Source organism: Lithobates pipiens, unplaced genomic scaffold, assembly GCF_037356315.1.
Source record: "Lithobates pipiens isolate NorthernLeopardFrog02 unplaced genomic scaffold, aLitPip1_a1.2 Scaffold_8, whole genome shotgun sequence".
Taxonomy (NCBI): domain Eukaryota; kingdom Metazoa; phylum Chordata; class Amphibia; order Anura; family Ranidae; genus Lithobates; species Lithobates pipiens.
In genome coordinates this window covers 316,605,156-316,629,744 of record NW_027507903.1, presented here as the reverse complement: position 1 = coordinate 316,629,744, position 24,589 = coordinate 316,605,156, and the positions used below count along the sequence as shown (strand labels likewise).

The window sequence follows — 24,589 nt, the reverse complement described above, 5'->3', positions numbered from 1 at the left end:
ACTGCTGTGACGTCAGCGGTGTAGAGAGTGAACAAACATGGCACATGTCACCTGTGATCGCCCATTGTTTATCTGAGAGGTGTGATGTCATAGTCCCCATAATGAGTAGAGTGGTTAGCTCAGCAAACGGAGAGTGATCACAGAGTGCAGGGACAATGAAATGATAGAGGATCCTGGAAAAGGACAGCAGATGGGCTGTGTAGAAAACAAGGTTTATTAGTGATGGAGCAGCGATCAGCCGTTTGCCACTAGTGGATATGTATGCCTATATTAGGTGAGCTGTCTCTTTGGCTTATGACGTCAGCGGGTCTCCGGTGACCAATGAGTAGAGGTGGCCCCTCCTCTGTGTGTCTTATGGTGAGGCAGAGAGGAGTAGAGGCAGCACTTAGTAGGTGAGCACGCTGCCATGGTCTGAGTGTGCCTGTCCTGTTCTACATCTGAGGAGGCTTCATGACTCTTCCCCGCTGCTGCCATCATGTTTGCTAGTCCAGTGACTTCTACTCCATTCTCTGTCAAAGACATCCTGAACCTGGAGCAACATCACACTGGCCTGGCAGCCATGGACATCTCTCCTAGGATGGACTCATCTTCCTGCATGTTGTCCAGCTTCAAGCAGGAGTCATACCCGGGTACCCCATGTCTGTCCGAGCTCAGTGATGACCTGACTCAGAGGGACACCTCCAAGGGTTCCTCTCCTTTCCCAGGATCCTTCTACGTCAAAAACTACCTGGAGATGGACTCCTCCAAGGAGCACAAGGAGGACAAAAAAGGTAATACAATAACCTCATGTGTTTATTCATATCATTGAGGGATCGGCTGAGCTAGGCCTAAAGATCCCATCTACAGAATATACAAAGAAAGCGATCCACCCCGATCCTGCACCTTACGATATCAGATGATGGCCGACATCACCACCCGCTACCGAATATCCGACCGCTGAGCCCTTCTAATTATTAATATTACCTTCATTGGACATTGTACAGTGAGCCATGCTGCAGGGAATAAAGAGAAAATGGCAATAATCCAGTCTAGGTTTGGTTTTCCTTTATCTAATTGCTATTTGGCATAGAATATTCTGTTTAGTAACTCAAACACGGTCCTGGAATCTGTATTATATTTATTCATTTATACATTTGCTAATAGATGTCCATAAATATTTTCGTTTCTTCATCAATACACATTATTATTTTAAATTATATATATTAATAAAATATATATTATATATAATTATTTTTACTAATATACACTATTATCTTTTATAAAATGTATATATATATATATATATATATATAGTATATACTGTATATATATATATACATACAGTATATACTGTATACTGTAATGTATACATTTATATATATATATATATATATATATATAATTTCAATTTATATAGGTATGGATATACATATATATATATATATATATATATATATATATATATCATAGCAATAATAGCAGCAATAGAACAATATTTTTTTCTTGGTGTGTGTATATATATATATATATATATATATATATATATATATATATATATATATATATATTTATTTATTACAGGTACTTTAATACCGTAGTCAATTTACACAGTGCTTAACACATAAATTGTACGTTCAAATCAGTTCCTACCTTTAAGGAGCTTACAATCAAACTAAACTAGTCCCTAACTCACATTCATACATACACATACATTTGGACAGGAGCCAATTAACCCCCTCATCATGCCTTTGGGATGTAGGAGCAAATAGTATATAATAGTATATAATATCTATCTATCTATCTATCTATCTATCTATCTATCTATCTATCTATCTATCTATCATATATATATATATATATATATATATATACATATATATTCTCTTTCATATATTTTTTTACATACACTGTATTTATGAAGTTACAGATGCATCCTTGTTTAATGTAAACAATATATATATATATATATATATATATATATATATATATATATATATAGGTAGTTTTAGTAACAAAATTGTTTCAGCACTGTCACAAGTACAATAAATGAGTGTAAGTTCACCAAACTAGAAAATAGCTCAAGAAATATATTTTTTCCAGTGAATTTGTATATATATATATATATATATATATATATATTCTCTTTCATATAATTTTACATACACTGTATTTATGATATTTATGAATTTATGAAGTTACAGATGCATCCTTGTTTAATGTAAACAATAAATGAGTGTAAGTTCACCAAATAAGAAAATAGCTCAAGAAATATATTTTTTTCAGTGAATTAGAAGTATTTGTATTAGGCATTAATGAAAATACTTGATGAGCACTGACTGTTGGTGACTAAGTGATGCTATAAATGAACTAATTTGTTGGCTATGGCATCAATTACTGTTAACTTTGTACTTTTCTTTCCCAGACCTCTGCTCCTTGCAGAAAACCATGGAAAGTGACAAGAGAGACATGGAGGACCCAGACCGACCAAGGCAGAGAAAAAGAAGGAAGCCCAGGGTCCTCTTCTCTCAGGCCCAAGTCTATGAACTCGAGAGAAGGTTCAAGCAGCAGAAATACCTATCTGCTCCAGAGAGAGACCATTTAGCTAACGTATTAAAGCTCACATCCACCCAGGTGAAAATCTGGTTCCAGAACAGAAGATACAAATGTAAAAGACAAAGACAAGACCAGACTCTTGAAATGGTGGGCCTACCACCTCCAAGAAGGATAGCTGTTCCAGTTTTGGTGAGAGATGGCAAGCCTTGTTTAGGAGATTCATCTCCATACAACTCACCGTACAATGTCAGCATTAACCCTTACAGTTATAACACTTATCCCTCCTACTCCAACTATAGCAACCCAGCCTGTAACGGCAGCTACAATTGCAGCTATACGTCAATGCCAAGCATGCAACCCACCTCAGCCAGCAATAATTTTATGAATTTCAGTGTGGGGGACTTGAACACAGTGCAGACACCGATACAACAGGCAAACAGTGTCAGTGCACTTCATGGCATTCGAGCCTGGTAGAACTTTATTAAAAGGATTCAACAAAGCACTAAGCATGGTGGCAAGGACATCATAGACTGGAAAGAAGCAGAAGAAAAAAAACTATGATCTTCTGCTGATGTGACTTTTGGCCCATGGTGTGTGATTGTGCATGGTTTGCTAAAGGACGATGTGGTATACAGGACAGGACCAGCCAACAGAAGATTCACACCTTATTAAGGAGAGTTCCTTTTTTTCAATGTTTAGAGTTCACTTCTTGTGTCACCAAGCTATTTTCAGATTATCCTTGTGTGCCCTTTAATTAAAGTGAGTCTGTCATGTGTGTGGCAAGATCACAGTGCTGTAGATGATGAGGCTGAGATGATGTAGAAATCATTTTTACTTTTCTTATTTACCGGTTGCCTTAGCTGAGTAACCAGCAGTGGAAAAACAGCAGGGGCACCTTTTGTTTCAGCAAAATTTGTAATGAACAATATATCAGTTGAACATGGCAGTGAACCACTAGACACAGCTCTGCTCCTACATGCTGCTGAATATAATTTAACATGACCTGAGTGAAATTATAACATTGTAAGAGTAATCCAGATACTGGCAGACTTTGCTAAATATGTTCCTTTGTCTGATTGCTGCATCTGTTCCTCTTTTAGGTGACAGATTCACTTTAAGCTCATGAAGTCAGGAGGTTGCACCAGTCTCTTTCTCTTCTTGCCAAGTTGTTACATTTTCGACTACTACTGGGCAAATGTTTAAAGTGTACCAATAAATAAACTCCTGGGAGCTGTGCCTAGTAAATGTTTTTTCAAAGCCCCTTAGCAAAACATATTTTCTATTCAGGAAGCCATAATATAAGAACGACTGAATGTGATTATAGAAAATGGAAAATGATTTTTGCTTCTCGCTCTACTTACAATAAATTGACTGCAATACCTGAGCCACTCAGTACTGTGTTCATAACTTGGGAGCCCATAGTATGTCTGATTGAAGACTGGACAGCGGGTCTGTTAGTCTTTGGCTTTTGGTGTCACTCACTTTGTGGTCTCAGGGGATAAACTTAGGAGGTACTGCAAAATTCCCCATATTAGGCTAGCAAGATATATACATAGACATTGGTTATTTACTACAGAAGTACATTTTTTGAACCAATTATTTAACTAGAGGATTTGAAAATGTGGATATTAATTTGCATATGAATAGATTAAAGTGATTTCAGCTGAAAATGTTACTCCTTTAGTAAAAAAAAAAAAAAAACCCTAGAGAAACAATGAAAGTGTTATTGCAAGTGGCCTATTTGTTAATAAACTATATTAAGTTATTATTTGCTTTATTTAACCCTCAGCCAAAGCTTCAGGTTTCAATGGACAAAGCAATGTTGTGATTGTTTTTTTATTCTACATATACCAGATTGTTTTTTTTTTCTGTTTTGTGTTATTTTTTTTATTTTTATTTTGAAAAATGGTGTGACAATGTTTTAAATGCCAACATTCAAGTTAACTATGGGGCACATTTATCATAGAGGTGATTAGTTATCACAGCTAAATTTCCACTTTATTTTATCTTCCTTTGACTTTCATCTATTTATTTACTAGGGAGACCTTTATATTTTATGGGTATGGCCTTGTTCAGATGTTCGTATTTAAAAAGTATGCAAAATCTAAACATTTTTTTATCTAGTGTTTGAATGTAGATTTGTGAATCACGTGCAAAAACCACTGTACACGCGATGAGCGGTACTATTAAATAAATAGCACAGTATAGATACATGGGTTTTTTTTTTCGTTTTGTTTTTAGTGCAATGCACTGCTACACAAAAGTGTCTATAAATGATCAAAATCTTTAAATCAGTTTACAAATTAAGGATCAAAGCCTGTTGCCTCAATTCATAAAGTTAACATGCCAAGACAAGAATCCTTATTTTTAAAAAGAATATAATGAGATTTGCAATTTTTAATTTCACAAGTTTTACTGATTTCACAAATCTCCATTATGAAAATGATAAACAGTTTTACAAGCACCCAATTACCACTGGAATCATTTCATGCTTCCATTTTTTAAGGATTTAGGTTGCCTTTGCATTTTAACAACCTACTTTCATAATTTAGGGAATTTCCCCAATAAACTGGATGGTAAATGATAGGGATCAAATCACTGCTTTGATAAATGTGTCCCAATATCTTCATTTGCCATATTAAAATGAAGAGGCATAAAAAAGCACTGGGGTTTGGGCATAGGAAAATAATACAGTTTGTGTACATTTCATATATATTTTATACACTTTTACAATTCAGAGAAAAATAAATGAAAAAAATGGGAATGAAAGTATTTACAAAGCTTGGTTTGTTGGATGTAGACAGTACCTGTAAATTTTAGTAATAAAGTATTTTGTAATAATTGTTTTAACAAAAATGTAAAAGTATGTTGAAACAATTTGTTGACGTACTTGGTGATCACTGGGTTTTCCTAGCGGGATTCTTGACTTCACAGCTGACCTGACAATTTGTTTTTCATTTCTATTTATCGACATGGGTCATGGACAAGGGTTTCCCTCAATTTAATCTGAATTATGTGGATCATTTACTAACCTGCACACATTTTACCTTGGGTTTGTGGAACCTGTGTTTGCTCCCCAAAGCTTAATTGGAAAATTAATTAACGGAAATAAATAAATATTTTTTGAACTGATTGGGTGTATGAAATATTTAAAAATCTGAATTGATATAATTTAGTAAACCATACCATAGAAAAGCAAACAATATGGTTGGTTTAAGCATACTTGGACCACATAAAGATGAGGGAATGATTGTCCTAAATGTTGGCAATGATTGTTATCATGCGCTAGGGCTTATTTACTAAAGAGATATAGGCTGTTCACTAAGTGAAGTGTATTTGGGCAATGAACGCTGGTAAATAAGGTGAAGCAGAAATTATTATTTTGAATACCTAGTCATATGCTAGCAAAAAATAATATTTATGAACATTTAATGAGCAACGTTTTGCAATGAGCATGCACAACATCCATTTGATACAGAATCAGGAAGAAGGTCATAACCAGATGCCCTGCCACATATTTTGGTGAAACATTTGCCTATCTATAACTAGACATAGCAATTTGGTTCACAATTAGGTGAGGAAAATAAAATAATGTATTTTAAGTGTCCAGGGATCATAGTACAAAACAATAGACCAAATAGATATAAAGATAGATAGATGGATAAATACACAACTGGGTATTTGAATGAAAAACATGTACTAGTTTTACTGTTGGAAACATACATTTTGAAAATAATTGGGCTGATGTATATAAAGTTTGCCCATTAGAACCCATTGGCTCCCAATGCTCATAATTCTAAACTTCAGGCCTGAAAATAAAACAAGTATTCTAAATGGTATCTATGGGCTAAGAGAATAATTCTACTTAACATACTTTTAATAGGATCTGCCCCAGCATTTTATGTTCTTAATTCTGTAACGTATTACAAGAATTTGGAATGCATGTATGTTACCCTATATTTGTATGAGAAGTTAATTCTTTGTTTCTGGTACCATTTGTTTGCAGTTAGTTTCATGGGTACTATGTAAGGTGCTTAAAACCAGAGAATAAGGCTTAGATGTTGCATAGAATATTAGCAACATGAATTGATGGTTACAATAAAAAAAAAATGGAACAATCAAACCAGCAGATAAAGATAATAAAGCTTTAAAGAATTCAAATAACACAACGAAAAATTGCACGGGTTAGGCTAATGAAAATTCATGCTAGAACATTTTTTGTATTCATGGATGTAGAAAAGAAAATAGCAGCGTCATTCTAATGTTATATGATTGTATATGGCAAGTGAGTGTGTCTGTTGTGCAAACCAAGACATATTTTCCCATATATAATTTGACTAAGTTTAGCACTAATGTAATTAAATCAGATTTTAGCAGGTCTTTTTCTTCCCAGTTTTGATCCCAAATGTACACTCAGGAAACTGATCAGAGATATCTAGTGACTATCAATAAATCAGGCTTTTTTAACAAAAGATACTTTATTTTGTTAACAAGAAACATCGGAAAGCTGACCCACGACCTACACTTAGCTTAACATTAATAGGTCAACTGCCCATGGTACAACCTGTTCTTCAAGTATTCTTGTTTTTTTTAAAGGGGAGATCACTTAATTCTTCTGTTACCTGTGCTACTATTGTATTTCAGTTCCCTTGTTTTACCTACTGATTTAGTTATACTACACATTTCAGTTATATCACTCTCTCATACAAGTTTGTTTACAAAGGCAAATAAACTATATTTAACATAGCGGCCAATCACAATCATTCATCAACGTCTGTAAATTGTAAATTCATCTGTAAATTGTTGAAAGATGGCATATGATTGGTTGCTTCAGTGGAATTATTGCACTTTGCACATCACTATTCCTCTTTGCATTGGATAAGTAATCTTGTATTTTACAGAAACTTTATTCTGCTATATGAACTTCTAAACTCCATAGAGGTCATGTTATTTTACTATCAAATTAGAAAGTTATTTCCTAGATATTATGGTAATTACTTATTTAAATATTTTAGTATTAAAAAACAAAAAACAAGTCTTTGTTTTTATTTTGCTAGATTGGGTACTGAGCAGTTTGGGTTTCCAATTTAAATTGATAGGCACTTGAAAACAGGAGTTCAAAAAGTACAGGGCGATCTTCTCAGCAAGATGGTGCTGACATGATAGAGAGGTGTTAAACACAGAAAAAATGCAGGACAAGTAGCTCTCACAAATAGATCCAATGCAACGACTCTGCTAAATAGGTGAAACACTGCTGTACTTTGTGGGATGCAATTTTAATGCTAGTTTTAAACAGGACATGGAATGAAGCCTTACTTGCAACAATGGACACAAGAGATGTTAGAATTACGTGTTATGCTCCATACCTATGCTGATGTCTAATATAGGAACCAAGGGGACATCTGAAGGTCAAAGGTCTTTTAAGGCCTATCTACACTAATGCAGTGAAAATCATGGGTCATAGCTGATAATTATCTATGTATGTGTCCTTAGGGCAGTAAAAAACATCCTTGATAGTATTCTTTCCACTCTTGCCAATAGTCAGTATACTAAAACTGCAACTAGTGCTCCTTTTTTAACACCCAATCTTTGCTGAGCACAAATTTTGTTCTCTTTATGTACCCTGCAGGTCAATGGGTATTCAAAGTGATTACAACTTCCCCTTGATCATTACCAATCTGTCTGCAAAGTAATGTATACGGTGGTGTAGAGGCTATTCACTTTCACAAAGTTCAGTCAAATGCTAGGGTTCCTCCAGAGGTTGCTAGGATTTTCTTTCCAGTTAGCAATGTCTAATAGATCTTCCACCTGCACTGACCACCAGAATAAAGAGGCAATCTTCCATTGACCATACATGTAATGAGGTCATTTTCCATTGACCATCAATGTAAGGACCGAATTTTCCATTGACCTCAAATGTAAAGAGGCAATTTTCCATTGACCATCAATGTAAGGACCCAATTTTTCATTGACCTCAAATGTAAGGAGGCAATTTTCCATTGACCCTCAATGTAAGGACACAATTTTCCATTGACCACAAATGTAAGGAGGCAATTTTCCATTGACCCTTAATGTAAGGACACAATTTTCCATTGACCACATATGTAAGGATGCAATTTTCTATTGGCCACCAACGCAAGGAGGCATTTATCCATTGACCACCAATGTAAGGAGGCAATTTTCCATTTGCCACTAATGTAAGGAAGCAATTTTCCATTTGCTACCAATGTAAGAAGGCAATTTTCCACTAACTACCAACGTAAGGAGTTACTTCCACAATGCATTTCTGCATTTCTGTTATTATTTATTTAAAGTGGTTCTAAAGCCTGTCAGTACACTCCCCCCACAGTTAGAAACACCTTCCTAGGAAACCCTTAACCCCTTGATCGCCTCCTAGTGTTAACCCTTTTCCTGGGAGTGCCATTTATACCGTGATCAGTGGATATTTTTAGCTCTGATCATTGTAATAATGTCACTGGTCCCGAAAAAGTATCAAAAGTGTCCAATCTGTCCAGAACATTGTTGCAGTCCTGCTAAAAATTGCTGATTACCGCCATTACTAGAAAAATAAAAATAATAATAATAAAAATGCCATAAATATATCCCCTATTTTGTAGATGATATTACTTTTGCGCAAACTAATCAATATACCCTTATTGTGATTTTTTTTTACCAACAATATGTAGAAGAATACATATTGGCCTAAAGTGATGAAGAAAATATATATTTTTTTATTTTGGGATATTTATTATAGCAAAATTGTCTGTCTTTTTTGTTTATAGTGCAAAATATAAAAATCACAGAGGTGATCAAATGCCACGGGAAAAAAAGCTCTATTTGTTGGAAAAAAAGGACATCAATTTTTTTTTGTGTACAGCATCGCATGACCACGCAATTGTCAGTTAAAGCGATGCAGTGTCGTGTTGGAAAAAATGGCCTGGTCATTAAGGGAGTAAATCCTTCCAGGGTTGAAGTGGTTAATATCACTGTAATTTCAACATTGTAACTGAAAATAATTTTGTCCTATACAGCAGGTAGGTGTTAAAAATGTCTGTTCTAATTATATGTGGTAGTGTTGTATTAGTGCTGTTTTAAATATACATTGTATGTTCACATCAGTCCCTACCCTCAAGGAGCTTACAATCTAAGATCTCTAACTCACATTCATATACTAGGGACAGTTTAGACAGAAGCCAATTAACCTACCAGCATGTCTTTGGAGTATGGGAGGAAACCCACACAGGCACAGGGAGAACATGCAAACTCCAGGCAGGTAGGTAGTGCCATGTTGGGGATTTGAACCAGCAACCCATTTTATTGATAGGCAAGAGTGCTACCCACTACACCACTGTGACATATATATACATATATAAAAAATATATATATATATATAAAATTTGATTTTAAGACACCACTTACAGCAGTACACGTTTAAAATGTATTTTTTTTATTTATCTTAAAATTAAAACATTTTCTTAAGAGCACACATATTTAAAAATGAAGACAAAAAATATTCAAATCTAACACTTCTTTGCATAATTATGACTTCCTTATAGGCTCCTCAATTATCACTGCCCAGAAACTCTTGTATAACCCCAAACCTTGGGTACAAAAAGTATAGCAGTGGGGTGGGGGCCACACAGCTCGATGCATTTCTCAGTTACATTTGTTTCCATTTCTTCAGGAGTATTGCAGTGGTGAATCTAAAATAAATCATAAAACAACATATTAGGAATGCCATATTCAACTTAAAAAGCATATGTGAATGACAATGCATATCAAAATTTAAATAAATAAATAGAAAAAAAATATACATACATACTAATAACTGTCCATCCCAGGAGCTGTACCAGTGTAAACATCAATGTTTTCTAGGTTCTAAACTGATAAAAATTCAAGAAAAAAAGTTGCTGATTTACTAAAGGAGCAGAGGATTTTAACTCGAGTGACTAGAATGTGTAAATATGGCTCACTAATTTTTACTTCAATCATCCACTTATGTATTAGCAATAAAAACATGCACTCACTTACAGTAGCTTAGTGAATAAGGTAAAGCTGTGTCCACGTCAATCATCCAATCCAGTGCAAACAAAATGAATTACGTTATTTTTTTTGCACAAAAGTGGCTACTAAAAGTAAAACTGTTTCATCCCATCAATTAGGAGAATATTCTTTACCCAGTCAGTAATCAACCTCTATATTTGTGTATTTTAGCGCATTGTCATTTATATATATATATATATATATGGGCCCCCAGAGCACATGGCAACATGTAGAAATTCAGGAAAGCCGAATTTTAAGTGGCATGCAGTATTGCTGTGCAGGTATCTGAACATTGCACATCTACTTGCATTGTGACTTTTTCTGTACTTTAATAGCTGATATGGTATTTCCGGAAGCCACTTGGATATGAACATAGTCTTGGTAGCTGTGCTTTCTATAACTTGCCTGCAGTAGCTGACTGTAGTATATTGCTGGGATCTGTAGCTCATTATGTGTAGTAAATATAAACAGATTTGAAGTAACTGTATTTGTACACCGATCTCCATTTAATTTTATTGTAACCTACCCTTCACTAAGAGACAGATGAGTACTACAGAAAGTTATACACTAGAGTTATAATTTCTCATTTACATAATTACAATTCTAGCAAGTGGTGACATGTTCATGAGTACTTCAGGGCTGGTGCTATCTACTAGGCCTCATGTAGCCCTCATAATTTATTGAAGCTCATACACAAAAATTGAGTTCTTCCCCTTTACTAAATTATCAACAGAGGAAATACAACATCACTATTGCCACGAACCTAAAGAGTAAAGAGTGCTTGCCTATGGTTGAAAAAGTATCAGGGCTACCTTTTACAATGGGTCCAGCATTACATCGTAGTTGGTTTATTAAAGAGGTAGTGGTGGAGATTAATTAAACTGGTGCACACAAAATCTGGTGCAGCTGTACATAGTAACCAATCAGCTTCTAGGTTTTATTGTCAAAGCTTAACCCTCCTGGCGGTATTCCCGAGTGTGGTTTGGGGTTAAATTTCAATCCCATTAACGGTAACCCCCCAGCTACACTCGGGATTGCATTGCAGAATCCTGGTACACAAGGATCCTGCGATGTCTCCCTCGCTGTGTCCTCCGCCGGATCATCCGCTCGGTGCTCTGTGTTCCGAGCTCCATTCCCTGCAAGCAACATGACGCATGGGGGCAGAGCCCGACGGCAAATTAAAAAAGTACAAAACACATAACACATACAGTACACTGTAATCTTACAGATTACATTACTGTATCAAATCATCTCACATCCCTTTTGTTCCTAGTGCTTTGTCCAGTGCTCTGCATGCACCTTTATATTATACATACTGTTCTTTCTGCCTGGAAACTTGAGATTGTCCATAGCAACCAAAAAGTGTCCCTTTACTTCAAAAGTGGTTTTAGACCAGCTAGAAAACAGTGATAGTAAATTAGAACACTTGCAGAATTGAGTGATAGTGAATCGTGGAGAAATTAATTTTATTATTATTATATTATTATTTTTTAGAATTATTTATAGTTATTTATTATATTATAATTTATGATTTCATGTTTCAAACATTATCATACCTGGGGTGTCTACTAGACTCTTGTTTTGACAGATTTAAGTGTGTTATTGCTAAGAATTGCAGGCCTACAATATAAAACGCCAAATTTCTATGCAAAACAATGTACCGTTTTGAGATTCAAAAATCAGACATAATCATACCACCAGGGAGGTTAAAGAGTAACTCCACTTTTGTTAAGAAAAAAACATTCCCCTATGGGTGATCTATGTACATTGCAAGGATTATAACAACCTTTGTTGCAGATTGCTACCTTTTGTTTTTCTGAATTAATCCCTGTACGTTCCCCTGAGCCTCAGAGTGAGTTTAATGGGAGTGGTTTCACAATTATATTATCAGGTGTGCACCTGCAGGGCTCTAATGAGGAAATCTGCTGGGCCTGCATCCCTTTAGATGTGTTTGGGGATGCCTGAAAACTCACTTGTATCTCAGACTTCTGGGAAAATTGGTGAGCCAATCACAAAAGCAGGAAATTATATTTCTGGGGAGTGATCAGTAGAAACTCTGTGTACAGAACAACTCAGGGTAGCCATATTGCATTGCATTTCCAGAAAATTACAGTGGCTGCAGGTTGAAAAGGAAAGGTCATTTTTAATAACATTCAATTACAATATGACTTGTGCCGTAATTGTATAAGCTATAATATTTTTTCTTTATTTGCTATTTTTTTCCCACAAAAGTGGAGATACTCTTTAATTGAACAAGCAGAAGTTAGAAATTGATTGGTTACTATGCACAGTGGCACCAGATTCTGTGTGCACTAGTTTTAGTACATCCCCCCCCAGTGTTTGCTCACTTAGTTGAGTGAATAAAGTTGTGTTTATCTGAATAATTAATCCCGTGGAGGAGGATTAAAAAATGGATTTTTACTGTACACATGACCAGATTATTGAAGCGATCATCACTTTACTTTCATGAAGCTAAATGAACACCCTGTGATTCTTTAGTAAATGAATCCAAACATTTTAGGTGGCGAGCTGTAAACCCAACTTTCAAAGGACAAGAAGCAAGAGACTAAAATTTTTTTTTTTTTTACTGAAAACATCAGTCAGTGTTACTTTAGCATATTTGCATGTTTTTATTTTCCCCACTTTAAATCTGTGTTTAGTAATATACAGTGCTAATCATGTAAATATTAAGATACTAGTGGATAATTTTCGATCAACATTTTTACTGTCCCTGTCTCATTTCAGAGCTGTGGCAAACAAGAAGGCTGTAGTATACTGATTTATATTGGGGGTGTTAATTAGGTCCATCACAGCTGGTAGTTTGATGTCTTAGGGCACACAGAGTGCAGGGTGAACCTTCATAACTATACTATAAGGACAGTCAATATGCAACCAGGGTAGTATGCAGCATTTATAGGGCCTACCCACATGAAATACAATACATAGGAAAATGAATGAATGAATGAATGAATCATTAATTATTATATTATTAATTTAAATGTATATTAAAATACTTGCGTTGACATCTAACTAGAAAATTAAATTGAATTAAGTCAAACCTCCTTTTGGTGCTTTACTGTATGTGTCTTTTATCTTTTATCATTTCTTAGGTTCCCCCTTACATGTTGTAAAAGTAAGTTGCAAATTAATTTCTTTTTTTGCTCCTTGCTAGCATTGTATCATTAAAGTTTTGCCTATGCCATTTAATTCTCTAAGAATGGTAAGCCATGTTATACTGACTTTTTGTCATTGTACCCTTGTTATTTTCTTCCTCAATAAAAAAATAAAACATTAAAATGTAAAAAAAAAAATCTAGTTGATAATTTTACTTTAAACCAAAAACTAAATATTAGTTAAAGTGTATAATAGTAGTATATATATATATATATATATATATATATATATATATATATATATATATATATATATATATATTATATATATATATATAGCATGTAACAGATAGCTGCATGATAATTAAGTTAATACAAGGACCTGTAAATGCTGACAAGGGCCTTTTTTATGGAATGCCAGATAGTAGATATAGCAAAGCGATCAAGCAAACATTTAGGAAGGGAAAATCATTAAGTTCACTCAAAGTGTATGCAAATCCTAACAATTAACTTCTCTTATTTGCTAAATATACTACTGAAGCTGTTTTATATATGTAAATGCAAAAAATACAAAAACCTCTTTATATAGGCAATCCCCGGGTTACAAACAAGAAGGTTCTTAAAGCAATTGTAAAGGATTTTTTTTTTCTTTTTTTAAATGACAAACATGTCTATACTTACCTGCTCTTGCACAGAGTGGCTGCAAACCTCCTCTTCTCAGCTTCCCCGCCAGCGCTCCCCTCTGTCCAGTGCATACTCACTCCTGAGCCCCACTGCTGCATCCATTGACACAGACAGTGGTACCTGGCCCAACCCCCCCCCCCCCACACTCCCTCGTCACTGGCTTTGATTGACAGCACTGGGAGCCAATGGCTCCCGGTGCCCCAGCAAAGCCAGCAAGACCTGGAAGTGAGTGGAGAGAAGAGCTGCAGATGTGTAAAGCACAGGATCAAATGAGGGCCCAGGTAATTAAAAGGGGAAGGGAGGAGGAGCCTAAACATGTTTACCTTAATGCAAGGAATGCATTAAGGCAAAAAATATTTAAGCTTTAGAACCACTTTAAGCTGAATTTGTGTGCAAGTTGTAACAGGCAATTTTTTTAAGTGTAACTCCTGCCCCTTTACGTTTTTTTATAGCATAGGGAAGGGTTAACACCACTGTAATGTTTCTTTAGCTGCCTGTGCCCCTTTCAGAAGATTTCACCTCACATTCTATCCCTGTGACAACTGGATTTTAAAAACTTTGGGTTGTCGTGGAAACAAGGATTGGTGATAAAGCTTTAGTGGAGACACCTTTTTCCTATATTGACTCTTACAGGAGTGAATTTCCCTTCCTAGGGGTAGATTACCTTTCACTTCCTGTTGTCTCCCTCCGTTTGTAAGTAAGAGTCGTATGTAAGTCAGATGTTTGTAAAGGCCCATACACACGATCAGAATTTTTGACAACAAACATGCAAATTAGCTGTTTTGGAGCAACATCTGACCGTGTGTTGGAGCAACATCTGACCGTGTGTACGCTCCATCGGACAAACATTTTTGGTTTTCATCTGACTTTTGTTGGCTGTGCGAACGGACAAACTTTCTGTCAACAAACGTCCGATGGAGCAAAGTCTGATCGTGTGTACAGAAAACCATAGGACTTTTGTACAAAGTACAAACAGGCATGTTCAGAACCAATGCAAAAGATCAGACAACAATACAGAAGTTGACCAAAGGTGGCGGTAAAGAGCAGAAAAACCACGTGATTTGGTGAAAGTTGGCTGAAAAAGTCCTGCTGTGTGTATGCAATACAAGTTCAGGGCCGACGCCCTTTGTACAACAATCCAAGGAAAGTTTGTACAAAGTCCTATCGTGTGTATGAGGCTTTACTCAGAGAATGCCTGTACTGAAATTAAGTAGGTTGGGATGACACCACGTGCTTAGACATTCAGAGCTGGCTGTGTTGACACGTCAAAGATAAAGGTAGTAGCATATTATATCTATGGTTGATGAATTATCACATGATTCAGTCCTTTCCTTTGCGTCTGTGGTTGTCAGTTGAATGGAAATTGAAGCTTAGAGCTCCCAGGGAATAACATGTGTATTTAATTTTATGAAATTATGATATTTATAATAATGATCTATATACATGGTCTGAAGCCTAAATAAGATTACCAGCAGTAACATGACTTGGCTAGCCATTTGGTCCAATGGCACGTGTCTCTCATGTAAACCTACATTTGCTATAAATACACATTTATGGCTTCTTAATTTTATCAGTCAGGTAAACTTGTGAACAGTCAGAGAATTTGTTCAGTAAGTAGTTTGGACTGTTTTACAACGGGGTTAAGAAAATCACAGAAATACTACCATTTTAAAGTATATTATTAAAAGGTCAATTTCTTAACAGAAATTATGTTTACTCCTCTTTAATTTGCTGCACCATTTAGCATCTACTGAACCTTTTTTGCCCACCCACAGCACTGAAGCCAAAGAGGTTTTACTGGCACATTGCTGTGTTTTCTTGGATACAATGAGTTCCTTGTTTTGTATATGCTAATGTGAAGCACTCTCGCTTTTCAGTCATCTCTCAGATGACTAGCAGCACTGAGAACCGTGCTATGAACATGCATTTCATTTTGCTACAATTTGTCATGGTAAGAGGAGAATGTGCTGATGTTAAAAAAAAGAAAGTTGAGGAACTTCCCAATGTGCATTTTGTCATATTTTACATATTTTTTCATGATTTCATATTAGTAGTTTAAAGTAATGTATACAGTATCTGAAGTTAAATAATTTGAAATTTTCTGCTATTTGTTTGCATTTTCTAGCCAATAACCCAAAAGATAAGAAGATGATCTTGACCATATTCCAAGATAGTAGTTTTACCTTTAGTCATATTAGAGTTACATTTTTAAAGCCACTGATTGAAGGGGTTTTTTGTTTGATACTGACCACACTACTCACAGAAGCAGGCCCATGCTAGTGTGGTCAGATTGCTTGTAGTCCTGTAGTCATCTGGTGACATCACAGGTTGACAATTAATGGTAGCCATTGGGAGCATGGAAAGTAGTGTGGAATGCAGAATGTTCCCCGTTCCTAGCTACGTTCCTAACAGCGGCTGTATGCTTCATCTGTAACCCTGCCTCCTGCCTAGTTGAAGGGAATTGTAAAACCAGTACTTGCACCCACATGCCTGCTGGATTTAGCTAATATTACAAGGAATTAAACATCTTTTTTTTGGCATAATGTGAGGATTTCATAATAAGTAACTGAGACAAGTTCTATCTTAACTGGTGCCATTGCCCATATTAACCAATCAGCTTCTAGCATTCATTTTTTACACATAGAACACTTAGAAAATTAAACTGTAAAAGTTGGTTGGCTGCACTCCAGTTGAGACAAAGTTGGGACAAAGTTTGTCTTGGATACCTCTTTAATGATTCCCCCAGTGTGTTAAAGGTGTCCATCATGTGATGACTATGTTATGGATTAGCCTGATCGTTAGTTGTAGAGTTCACATAAGCTTTAAGCGACCTAACTGCCTGATTTACCTAGATGTGCAATCCATAAAAGATGCAACCTTGTCTACCTCAACTAAAAGTTTTGTAGCAGTGAAGACCTAATTTTGCCATTATCTGAAGGTTCCCCTAAAGGCGCTATCCTCAACCTCAGCAGCTCCTCCCGATGTGGTCACCTGAACTACATGGCACATTATCCTCCCACCTGATCTCTCAATCTTAATGACACGAGTAGTTTAAGTTATTGAAGTTTATAGATAAGTATAAATGTACAGGATTGTTTTATTGATTGTTACCTCAGCCGGGGTATGCCCTGAGGCTGTGTGATGTAACTTTTTTGTTTTATTTTGATGCAAACTCAATAAAAAGAATAAAAAAAAAAAAAAAAAGATGCGGCCTTTACAAATGACTGCAAAATGTGATTGCTAATCAGGAAATTGAAAAGCCTGCTATCTGAACATTTTCCTGAAAATTGTTTGTTGTTCTGATCATTTGTGCCAGAGATCTATCCAATTCTGCACATACAGCACCCCTACCCTCTGCAATCATTAACTTTTATAACTTTATCTGACAAAAATGATTTCCACCCTGTTGCAAAACCATTTTGTCCACTATGTGCATTAGTAATTTTTCAAACCTTGTTATAATGTCATATTGGACAAAGTGTGTTTTGGGATTTTGCACAGTACATGCACTCGTTTTTTTTTTTTTGTTTTTTTTTATAACAGAGTGTAACTAAAGTCTATCTAATGCCCACACATCTGACCTCTCATCAATATAGGGAAGCCCAATGACCACTTTTAGGGTTTCAGAGGGTTGTTTTCTTGGGTTTGTTGCTCCTGCGGTCAGCAGATTTCCATTAACTTTAACAGTGCAGAGTGGATGACAGCCTGTTTTGCATTTCTATGAAGGCAGCAGATCATATTGATATGCATTAGAACTGCAGGAAAGCAGGTTAAACACAGCCTTTTGCTTTACTTTGTGTTTAAACGCATATGTCTGAATAGCACTGGGTCTGAACGCAAAAGGTAGCATTTGACACCAGGGCCCGTCCAAACACACCCTTAGGCTACTCCTATATGAGATAATCAAACTGAACGGGGACACTTGGTGAAGTAAATAAAATCATATTTTTCATCATTTCTTTAGTTGTGCTAAAAGCAGCCTGGTTTTATTGGTAATATGTTGATTTGCATGTGTTTGAAAAGTGGCAAGCAACAGGTTTGTTTTAATGCCCCCTCCCCAGAAGCACTATCACCTTTTCTTCACTCTCCTGCTTCTCTGATCTTCTGTCAGCAGAAAGGAAAGGAATCCCTATATACACCTGTGAGTTACTTTAGTTAGAACTTATGCAGTTAATACTCCTCTACACCCAATGGTCCCGGTATTATTTTCATCCCATTATCAGATGTATTTTGTATAGGAGGCAGGTTATAAATATGATACAGGAATGTTACCTTTATCTTACAAAAATATATTAAAACTTTTGCTTACCTTTCCTGTCTTGCTTCATTGAAGCAGGCCATCTTATTTAAAACTGCATCTTGCATACAATGCCGTACAAGTTTAACAGAAAGGGTTTTCCGTGACCTAATGGTGAAGTAGGTCACTTAGATGAGATATATATATATATATATATATATATATATATATATATATATATACAGATATTTGGTCTGATTTAAGACCCATTCACACCAGAATGTGGTGTGTTTCCCACACCGCATGTGAACGCACTGCCCTTGCTAGACGCACGCGAGTGCCATTAATTGTTAATGGTACCCCAAATGCATCTAGCAAATGCAACATGTTTTCAACCACCAAGCCACATGGTACCACTGTAAATCTGGTTTGGTGTGGCTCAATTTGTAAAAGTATCGTCTGCTGAAAATTTTGGGCCTTCCCATCCATTTCAAAGGTTGAGCTGTGAAAAACAGAACATGCGCGAACATGCAAAAACATGTGTGTTCAAGTGTGAACTCTGGTGGGAGTGAAATGTGTTGGGGGTGTGGCCTGGCGGGGGTCCAGACTGAGACTGCCATTCACTACCACACAGCAGGTCTTGACCTGATGTACAGCTCCTGGGACACCTGACCACTCTCTACTAGTGGGAACCAGCCCTAACTAAGGTGTCCCTGTTTAAAGCAGTGGAAAATATCCACTGCTCCATTCTACAGCATTCACAAATGCTTCAAACAACGGAGAACACCCCGTAGTTCTGTAACCTCTTGAGACATAGCAAGATTACAATACCAGAAATTCACAGAAACACTTGAGGTGTCCGTTTATTAAATAGTGATAAATTATCACTGCTCAGTACACAGAACATTTCCAGAGGAAACGGCCCACCTTAATTAATAAAATAATTAGTCCCCCTACATAATATATATACCGATACACACATTTTATATATATATATATATATATATATATATATATATATATATATATATATATATATATATATATATATATATATATATATATATATATATATATATATATGTGTGTGTGTGTGTGTGTGTGTGTGTGTAAGCTCTAACGAGCAGGGCTCTCTGATTCCCCCTGTATTGAATTGTATTGTAATTGTACTGTCTGCCCTAATGTTGTAAAGCGCTGCGTAAACTGTCAGAGCTATATAAATCCCGTATAATAATGATAATATTATATATAGATAGATAGATAGATAGATATACATATATATATATAATGTATATATATATATATATATATATATATATATATATATATATATGCACACATTCTATATTAATATATATATATATATATATATTGCCAAATGCACCATTATTTTCAGACGTACCTTAGTTATACAGGTTTGGGAGCTAATTAGCTTCAATCATTGCCCTATGTGTATGTAATGAGCCCCAGAACCTGCTTTATTTATATGTGTCAATAATTAAAGGAAGTTGGCAACCCTGTTTGACCCATACTTGAACTCCAATGATATTTAAGGTCAGAACAGCCTTGAGTCCATTCTGAGCATTCTAGAATTCCCTAACCATATTAGCCTGTGCCATCTTTTTCAAACTAAGGAACAACAAATCCCCAAAGGCCAATATATGCAAGGAACCGGAATTCACTTAACATGTTTTGGAGATCTTACACAGCTGCGGGAACGATAATAAAAAATATGATACGCCCCGAGGTCTGTGTTCAGAAGCTATGACCGCTTTTCAGTCACTAATATTAATGTAACAAGATTCTTATTATAAGATGGATCTGTGAAGAATGATCTAGATAATTTACTATCTACTATCACTTCTTAGCCTATAATCTAAATTTAAGCAAGTGGTTTAATGAGAAATTCACCCTAAAATTAAAACTAGAAGATTAAAAGGTAATCTACACAATCTTCTCTGCAGTTGTGCCACTTAAAACATAACTGATCGATCATAAATTGGTTTTCCTCTTCTTATTAATCTATCTGAAAGGTTGATGAAAATATTCCTTTCTAGCAAGCCCTCAAAAAAGCTACAAAGATGTTTAAAATATTCAGAATGTTTTTTTCTTTTGTTTCATAACTATTGTGCGTTTTAGATCCTTAATAGTAGGAGTAGTTCTAGTGGTAGCAGTACTGGCAGTAGCTCCATTATCTTATAAACCACTACCAGCTCAGCAATACCAGTAAAAAGACTGCTCCTGTTAAAGCTTTTGCTTTCATCTTTCTTTATTTTTTCCTTTTACTTATTAAAAGTAAATGAATACATTTAAGTTTACCAAAAGAAGGATTGTGTATGCAATGTTTACATGGGAATAGAATTACCATTTTTAACTAAGCAGAAATCTAAAAGTCACTATTAACACTGCAAAATTCCAAAATAATAATTTTTTTATGCTAAATGTGAAGTTTTTTTTTAATTATGTGTTTTTTTATATATAATATTTGCATATGTGAGAAACTGGAAACATTTTTATACATTCAAGCACAGCACATATGTAAGGTATATTTAAAGTTAAGCTTCTATTATATGTATAGACACTTTCTAACCTATTATCTATTAAGGTGATCTGTCACCAAAAAATAAAGCTAACTATACAGCAATTACATTTTTTAATAATTAGATACAGTAGAATGAGCATGTAGTAAGGCATATGATTATGAAATGCCATGCTGCAAAAGGATCTGCAGTGTGCTCTTTAAAGGAAAGGTTACAAATCTACTAACTTTCCACCGCTGATTGCTCAACAATAACAGAATGAATTTAAAAAAAGGAAATTGATTATGCAGGTCAGTCCACTCCACAGCATCATTATTGTGCCTCTCATGTTAAAAATTCAGTTCAAAGTCATTATGCACTCCACTTGCTCTTAGTAATTGATACTTTCCTTGTGTGTATGGCATTTACTAATCACATTTACTAATCACACATTTTTCACAGTAATGTTACATAGTTAAAGTTGAAAAAAAAGTCCATCTAGTTCAACCAATGAAAAAAGAACCTTTTTTTTTTTACTTTTTAAATAATTTTACAATTTAAATATTTAAGCTCCAAAAGAATAAAAGTTGTTATTAAAAAATATATATATCTATACATATACGTATGTGTGTCTGTGTGTCTGTGTGTGTATTTTATTTTTATGATGCTGAAGATGATTACAAATTAATAAAAAATAAGTTTGGTTAATTTTCAACTAATCATTTTATTTCAAGAGAGAAATAAATGCAGCCAGTCATTAATTGGATAAAATGCTGTTTTAAAAAATTGCCAATATCCCAATTCATTTTACCATGTAGTAAAAATGTCCCTGTGTGCTGCCAACTTGAATTTCAGGCACAGAGCCACATCAAATTCTTCCATTTTAAGTTGTATCTATGTACTTCTCATGTAGCTTTGTGCAAAGAAGTCAGAGGGAGACACTTGGACATGCAGAAAATCAATAATTAGAAAAGTAACATGTTTTCACAGTCTGTCAGCACCTAGAATAATCCTACAATGTAATGATAAATTCATGCTGGGTGCTGCTAAGTTTTCTATTATCTATTTTCATCTAAGTTCAAGCACCAAGCAACATTAAGAGGTCCAAATTCACTCAACTCCAATGCAACTCAGACTTCTCTCCAAATATGTGTCGAAAGATTAAGAAAAAAAAAAAGACACCTACGAATAATCCAATAATGTATACATAAGTATTAAACGTTAAAGTGATTTTCGTAATCTCTTCACTAAGATATGTAAATATTATGATTTTTTTTTTTTTTTGTAATCATTGTTATACTATGGTGTAGAAGGGTGTAACTTTTCTCTAGGGTCAAAAGAAGTTGGGTCACTTCATAGGCCTAGCAGTTAAATTTAAAACGTAAAACGCTTTAAACGTTAAAGTGATTTTCTTAATCTCTTCCCTAAGACATGTGAATATTATGGGCCTAGCAGTTAAATTTAAAATGTAAAATGCATTAAACGTTAAAATATGATTTTCTTAATCTCTTCACTAAGATATATGAATATTATGATTATTTTTTTTTTGTAATCATTATTATACTATGGTGTAGAAGGGTGTAACTTTTCTCTAGGGCCAAAAGAAGTTGGGTCACTTCATAGGCCTAGCAGTTATATTTAAAATGTAAAGCACATTAAACGTTAAAGTGATTTTCTTAATCTCTTCACTAAGATATGTGAATATTATAATTTTTTTTTTTTGGTAATCATTGTTATACTATGGTGTAGAAGGATATAACTTTTCTCTAGGGCCAAAATACGTTGGGTCACTTTATAGCCCTAGCAGTTAAATTTAAAATGTAAAACGAAACGTAAAAGTAAAAAAAAAAAAAAGTAGAATTCCACCAGATCTTTAAATTAAATATGTTTTTTAATCTAAATAAAACATATTACCCTTTCACTTTATACTTATTCTCTTGTTATGATTTGTTTTTTCTGTATGAGGCTAATTCAAATTGTGTTCTAGATTTTCTCAAAGGGTATGCTGCGTAAAATCAGAACACTCTGAAAAAATAAAGTCGCAGAACTAGAGAGGGAGAGAGACTACAACTACAGTTGACCTTTTTATATTTTCACCCTTCTGGCAGTGAAAAGCTTGGTGCCATAGGTCTGTCTATATTCGCCATGTAGCCATTTAGCACAGGAGAGGTCTTAGTGAGTAAGGGATTTGCAGACAGACTCTTTGGTGATGTACTGGTTAAGCAGAGGAAGTTTCCCAGGAGCTAAGTGAAGAAGACCAGGAGATTCACCTAGGATAAAAAGGCGCTGACTTTAATTACCCTTAAGTATTACAGTAGTCACTATCAAATGTCAATTATTGGAGTGAGAAACAACAAACATTGTAATTCACATACAGTCAAAACATCCTCTAAGTGTTTGAGATGCTATCAGTTGTTGATAACGCAATTAGAGAGTCCTGTAGCAGCTCCTTGCTCTCCTATCTGCCCCATCAGTAAACAGAGCAGGAGACAGCATGGCTGTGTCCCTGGGACACAGGATGGGAAGCCGTGGGGGAACTGGAGCTTCTTTCCTGTCACTAACACTCACCCAAAGAGCTTGTCTGTAACACCTTCTTTACCATAGATACAGCCTTGGCTCTGGGGACTTGTGAAAGGTGATGGGACGTCACTGCTCTTAAATGGCTTCTACTTTAAATACATCAGAATCACCCCTCCTATTTTGAGGGATCGTCAATGGCTTGTAAAATTGTGTCTATAGAAAAAAAGTCTCAACATATAAATAGATCACGGCAAAGATGACACAACACCTCGCCATAACTTTTTAGGCCAAGCCCAGTTTTTAGATCACACAAATTTTCTGCATGCCATGCACCTTTGTTGAATGTATTAATGAGTTCTATGATAAATTGGTATGTGGAAAATAATAATTAAATCAGAATTAATTATAGACTGCAAAGCCATTTCAAATCCTACTTTTTTCTTATGTTTCCACTTTAATTTATGTAGATCTGAAAAGTCTGATTTCAAAGCTGAATATATTGTACAGCTTGCCATCCTTATTTGTGTGCGATGTTGTACTGAGGAAAAGAGCTTAACCTTTGTGTGTACAGGCATACCCCACTTTTAAGTACAAAATGGGGTTTATTTACTAAAGCTGGAAAGTGCAAAATCAGGCTCACTTCTGCATAGAAACCAATGAGCTTCTAACCCCAGCTTGATCAATTAAGCTTTGGTAATATAACCTGGAAGCTCATTGGTTTCTATGCAGAAGTGAGCCTGATTTTGCACTTTCTGGCTTTAGTAAATAAACCTCATTGTGTACTTAAAAGTGGGGTATGCCTATATATATATATATATATATATATATATATATATATATATATATATATATATATATATATATATATATATATACATATATATGTAGAGAGAGAGAGAGAGAGAGAGAGAGAGAGAGAGAGAGAAAGATAGATAGATACA

At 35.1% G+C, this 24,589-nt stretch overlaps 1 protein-coding gene across 1 annotated transcript; it reads left to right on the top strand.

The window, feature by feature from the left end:
• Positions 1 to 366: 366 nt before the first annotated feature.
• Positions 367 to 5,660, top strand: NKX2-5 (NK2 homeobox 5). The gene is made up of 2 exons (XM_077472819.1): positions 367 to 770; positions 2,402 to 5,660. Exons 1-2 carry the CDS (start codon positions 476 to 478, stop codon positions 3,004 to 3,006), a joined length of 900 nt encoding a protein of 299 aa, XP_077328945.1. The 5' UTR covers positions 367 to 475; the 3' UTR covers positions 3,007 to 5,660.
• Positions 5,661 to 24,589: the final 18,929 nt, after the last annotated feature.